General features: G+C 51.9%; 1 protein-coding gene across 1 annotated transcript; it reads right to left on the bottom strand.

The window, feature by feature from the left end:
- Positions 1–1,358: 1,358 nt before the first annotated feature.
- On the bottom strand, positions 1,359–4,613 carry Nr0b2 (nuclear receptor subfamily 0 group B member 2). Its single transcript, XM_021201240.1, has 2 exons — positions 4,024–4,613; positions 1,359–1,899 (listed from the first exon to the last, which is right to left on the bottom strand). Exons 1-2 carry the CDS (start codon positions 4,562–4,564, stop codon positions 1,658–1,660), a joined length of 783 nt encoding a protein of 260 aa, XP_021056899.1. The 5' UTR covers positions 4,565–4,613; the 3' UTR covers positions 1,359–1,657.
- Positions 4,614–6,000: the final 1,387 nt, after the last annotated feature.

Below are 6,000 nucleotides of genomic sequence, written 5' to 3'. Positions count from 1 at the left end.
ACTTGGGAGGCAGAGGCAGGTGGATTTCTGAGTTCGAGGCCAGCCTGGTCTACAAAGTGAGTTCCAGGACAGCCAGGGATATACAGAGAAACCCTGTCTCAAAAAAAAAAATAGAGAGACAGACAGACAGACACACAGAGACAGATGGATGGAAACTTGGACACACACACACACATACACACACAGAGTGGGGGGGATTGTCGACATGGGTGACCCTGACCTGTACATCTGAGTTCTGTGTATCCCTGTTGTGGATTCGGTGCTGTGTTGTTCTGTAATAAGGAGTCACTGGGTGTCCATAAACAGGGAGGAGGAGGAATGGCCCTTAGCTGGGAGCTTTAGAGGCAGGCCTGAGTGGTGATTCCTAGGCTGTTGCCCTGAAAGAATGACCTCTCTGAGCAATAATTAACTTGGCCCCATGAGAAGGATCCAGACTGTGGAGGTGAGGGGGTGAAGCCTGCTCAGGGCAGGGGAAGGTCTGAAAGCCCTGTGGACAACGCTCTTATCATTTCCTCCTGTTCACCCTTCAGGTCAGTCACCCTGACCCAGGGTAACCGGGTCAGAATATTTAACGAACATTGAGGCACGGACATTAACCAATCAAAACAAGCCCTAGCCAGGCTCTGAATGGAGCAGGACTGAAGGCCATGAGCTGAAGCTGAGCGAGCATGGCTTCTCTGGTGGCCGGGACAATGGGAATGACCCTCTCAGAGGAGGATCCCAGGACTGAGGTCATCAGGGCAGAGGGGCAATGGAAGGGAACTCCTGGGCTCAGGACACAGTATTCTCAGGCCTTAGCAACTAGGGTGACCATGGCATGTGCTAAACCTCTGCCTGCCTCTGCTTCCGAGCTTCTTCTGGGGCTGCTCTGTTCCCTGGTAATGAGAAAGTATAGTGAACCGGTCTCTTCCGCCAGTTGCTAGAATAGGAGTCGGAGGATCAGAAAATTCTAGGAAGTGAAGTGGCCTTGTCTGTTTTGGGAATGGGGCATTTCTGTGACTAGCTGCAATCCCAATTTCTCTGAGGTGAGAGAGAGAGAGAGAGAGAGAGAGAGAGAGAGAGAGAGAGAGAGAGAGAGCCTCTAGAGAACGGTAACCTGGAAGCGGACAATAGACGCTCTGGAGACCAAGGTCAGAGAACACCTCTGCTGAGGAGGGAGGTAGGAAGGTGACAGGGAGTGAGAGAGAGAGGGTGTTTTCTCCTGGCTTCACAGTCAGTTGCAAAACAAACCTCATCCCCAGCATTGGTGCCAGCATCCCGGCCAGCATCAGGGAGCTCGTCCTTCCCATGAGTCCCCTCCAACAAGACTAAGGTGCACCCTGGAGATTGGTTGGTCCCTTCCACAAGCAGCTACAGCGTCAGGAGGTCATACCTTTTATTACAAAAACCAATAACTTAGTTTAGTTCTATACAAAGTCAGGGGGGATTCTGGCTTGAATATAGCCTCCTGCTCCCATCCCTACCCAGGCAGAGAAAGGCATTTTGGCCTGGAGGTTTTGGGAGCCATCAAGGGCTTGCTGGACAGTTAGTAGTGTACACTGTATCCAAAGCAAGGAAGTCCGAGCTAGGGGCGTGGCTGAGCTGAGGGCTGCTCTGGGGGAGTTGAGGGCTGCCTTTCAGGCTCCCCCTTTGGAGGCACCAGACTCCATTCCGCAAGTCACCTCAGCAAAAGCATGTCTTCAAGGAGTTCAGTGATGTCGACGTCTCCAATGATCGGGCGGAAGAAGAGATCTACCAGAAGGGTGCATGGAATGTTCTTGAGGGTAGAGGCCATGAGGAGGATTCGGGCCAGGCGTCCTTGGCTGGCTGGGTACCAGGGCTCCAGGACTTCACACAGTGCCCAGTGAGCCTCCTGTTGCAGGTGTGCGATGTGGCAGGAGGCACGGAGGCCTGGCACATCTGGCAGAGAGGGTGAAGAGAGCTGGTGAACGTCTAAGTCTGTGGAGGCTAGCCGAGGGTGTGAGGATGTCAGAGGTTCCCTTCCCTCATATGCTGAGGGGCAATGCGCGCGGGGCCTTGTGATTGCTAGTGCGTGCTAGGCAGACATTTTGCTATTGGGCTGCACATTGATGGCCCCTTTAACATGCTAGTCAAGAGTTGTGCTAGGGAGCTGCATCCTCAACCCTTGAAGAAAGAGAAGTGAGATGATGGTTTTGTGGTGATGGGAATCAAACCCAGGCCTGTAGCATGTGAGGTGATCCTTCACTAATGAGTTACATGCCTTGGCTCCTTGGCTCACTCTGCTACCTTGGAGCATCCACCCACCGCCGCCTTCATTATTTACCATTTTATTCATCCATCCATCCATCCATCCACTTATAGAGAGGAAGTAGATAATGAGGATATAATAACTAAGACACACGGGCTGGAGAGAAGGCTCAGTGGTTAAGAGCACTTCCTGCTCTTGCTGAGGACCTGGGTTCAGTTCCCAGCAACCACATCGTGGTTTACAACTCCCTATAACTCCAGTTCCAGAGTATGTATGTAGGAACTCATAGACATAACATAATTTACAAAGAATTTTGTTTTTGTTTTTGTTTTTGTTTTCTCGAGACAGGGTTTCTCTGAGCCCTGGCTGTCCTGGTACTCACTTTGTAGACCAGGCTGGCCACGAACTCAGAAATCCGCTTGTCTCTGCCTCCCGAGTACTGGGATTAAAGGTGTGCGCCACCACTGCCTGGCTTCTTCTTCTTCTTCTTCTTTTTTTAATGATTTTTTAAAAGATTTATTTATTTATTATATGTCAGTACACTGTAGCTGTCTTCAGACACCGCAGAAGAAGGCATCAGATCTCATTACTAATGGTTGTGAGCCACCATGTGGTTGCTGGGATTTGAACTCAGGACCTCTGGAAGAGCAGGTAATGCTCTAAACCGCTGAGACATCTCTTCAGCCCTATTTTTATTTTTCATTTGCTTTTTTTTTTTTTTTTTTTGAGACAGGGTTTCTCTGTGTAGCCTTGCCACATGTCCTGGAACTAGTTCTCTGGCTGGCCTTGAACTCAGAGATCTGAGTGCCTCTGCCTACCAATGCTGGAATTAAAGGTATATGTTAACCCCACTTGGCTAAATAAATCTTAAAACCAAAAACCAAAACAAAACAAAAACCCAAACAAACAAAAAAAACCAACCAAGCAACCGAGTCCCAGGCTGCCTGGCCCTGGCCCTCAGTGCTGCCCCTCATTAGCTGAGTGACCTTGGATACGCAGCTTAATCTTTCTGAGTGACCTTTATTATATGAGTACTTTAATGTTTGTGCTTCAGTTTCTTCATCTGTCCAGTGGGGCTAATGACAGCTCCTGTCACCCACACTTGTTATGAGGATTAACCAAACCAATATTTGTAAAAAACCCTTTGAGTGAGTCCTACCATATGGTGAATGCAGTGGGACTATGGGACTGCTACTGCTACGGGACATTCATTAACTATCAAGGCCTGTCTCTTGTCTTCCTCAAAGCTGTGAGAGCTATTCTCCCAGCCCAGGCCAACTTGGTCTACATAGTGAGTTCTAGGCCAGCCAGAGTGACATGGTGAGAGACTCTCTCTCAGTTCTCTCCATTACTCCATCTCTCTTCTCCTGGCTTGACTTCACAAGGAGTGCCCCACTCCCATACCCTCTTTCTCCTTCTGAGTGGCCTCTCTGAACCCACAGAGGACCTTAACCTTTAGAGCCTCACTATGTAGCCTGACCCTGAAGATATGGCTGTCATGCAGCTGTGTCTGCCGCCACCCCCTCTACCCTCCCATGCTCCCTAAGATTCAGGCCACATTTCTCAGGCATGGTGGCAAGGAGCAGTCTCTTCATTATCTTAGCCTGCCATCCCAGCCCTCCTCTGCCATCCGCCTTGCTTTGTGGCCTTCAGATAATTGCTTAACCTCTCTGTGCCTCTCCTATGAGCCAGCTATTTGAGGCTCACAAGGACCCAGTGATACAATGGGTGTCAAGCCCCAGGAAAGCATTTTCCTTGGATGGGCCCGGTCCCCTCCCACCTTGGCCACCATCCAGGAGTGTCTGGAAGCTCACCTGGGTTGAAGAGGATCGTGCCCTTCAGGTACGCATACTCCTTGGGACCCAGCTCAAGGCTCCAGAAAGACTCCAGGCAGCGCTGCAGCCGCTGAACGGCAGCCAGTGAGGGTTGTGGCCGGTCTGGTGACTGTGCACCCTGGGCCCCGCTGCTGGCTTCCTCTAGCAGGATCTTCTTAAGTATACTGGGCACCGGAGCCTCAGCCACCTCGAAGGTCACAGTATCCTGGGCCAACCCAAGCAGGAAGAGAGGGCCCCAGCAGCCCTCTAGCAGCCGCCGCTGATCCTCATGGGGCAGGTGGCAGAAGGAAGGCAGGTTTCTGAGGAAGGCTACTGTCTTGGCTAGGACGTCCAAGGCCTCCCTGCAGGTGCGATGCGGAGCACACAGCTGCACTGGCCGCTGCTGCTGGCACAGGCAGTGGCTGTGAGACGCAGGTGCAACGGGCCTGGCCCTGGGGCTGGGGCTCAGAAGTGCATACAGAATAGTCGGGCGGCCTGCAGAGCCCTGGCATGGGCAGACCCCTGACTGGCCGGAGCTCATGGTTAGTGTCTTGTTCCTGTTTCTTCCCAGCTATCTGGCCCTCTCTCTCTCTCTACTGCGAGTGCTATTTATATCCTTGATGGGCGGGATGGGGACTGGCCAAACAACCTTGACTCCAGAAGTCATGTTCATTGAAAGAAAGAAAAAAAAAAAAAAACTGGCCAAACAACCTTGACTCCAGAAGTCATGTTCATTGAAAGAAAGAAAAAAAAAAAAAACCATACACACACACACACACACACACACACACACACACACACACTGCATACACGCTGACCCTGGCAGGATTGATGGGGAAGTGGTGGGGGAGGGGCACTGGACGCTCCACGTGGTGGCCTTGCTATCACTTTAGTCAATGAAGTGGCCATTGCAGGGCACAGGGCCACCTGCCCACTGACTGGATGCCCTTTATCGGATGACTCAAGTATATAAACAGGGTCATTAACCCAGGCTGTACCAGGGCACCAAGGTCTCAGGCGCTCAACCAGTCAGTGCCTAGGACTGCTGTTTTTATTGATGCCCATTTCCATGCACACAAGACCAGGGTTCTCACGGAGCCAAGGAGCCAGCCGGGAAGCTGGCTAAAGCCTTGAATACATGACCCAGCCTGGAAGTGGCTTATCGCTGCTGTGTTTGCCTAACCTTGGGGTTCTCTGCTCCTGTTGTTGGTAAGGAACGGGCCGCAGGGAAGGGAGCCAGGTCCCTGGGGGACTTTGCTCACTGTACAGTCTCAGAGGCCGCCCTCCTGGGACTCCAGTCCAGGGGCCCCTTTGGGAGGAAGATCATTCAGAGCCTCTGCTCTCAAGTCAGCATTCCTATAGGGCTGGGTCTGCCCTTGCAAAACCGTGGGAATACATGGCCAACATTTACTAAGGACCCCACTTTGTTGTGGGTCCCTTTCCATTGTAACCCTGAAGACTTTCCAGTGAGACTACATTCTTACTCTGTGACAGACACTCCAAGAGGTGAAGTGACCTACTCAAAGTCATTCCAATGGGAAGGGATGGAGCGCAGGTGTGTCTGACCTCACAGTCATCTTTGTTTGTCCCCTTGGATCAATTCTGCAGCCAAAGTGTGAGTTTCCCAGAACTGGTGGCTAACAGGCACCCCCCCCCCACACACACACACAGGCACCCTGCAGGCCACACCCACACCTGGCCTACAGGTATGAGTAGAATCGCATGTCTGCTAGCACATGGCTCCTCTGTCTTGAACATTTGTCTCCAGTGGTCAGAAGTGAGGGACAAACGACATGGGAGGGCCTCAGCTGTGTCCGGTTCCTGACCTTGGCTAGCCTTGCCTACCAGGCTCCCTGTTGCCACAGTCTTGGGCAACCCAGTGCTGTGGATAAAGGGAGATCTGGCATCCTCTGCCCTGGCACCTGCTTTAGGCTCCACGCTTCCCAGTCCTAGTGTGTGACTGTCAGCTTGTCTCCA

This window comes from Mus pahari, chromosome 6 (genome assembly GCF_900095145.1).
Source record: "Mus pahari chromosome 6, PAHARI_EIJ_v1.1, whole genome shotgun sequence".
Taxonomy (NCBI): domain Eukaryota; kingdom Metazoa; phylum Chordata; class Mammalia; order Rodentia; family Muridae; genus Mus; species Mus pahari.
The sequence above is the reverse complement of the archived record's forward strand: the minus strand, read 5'-3'. Positions and strand labels throughout refer to the sequence as shown.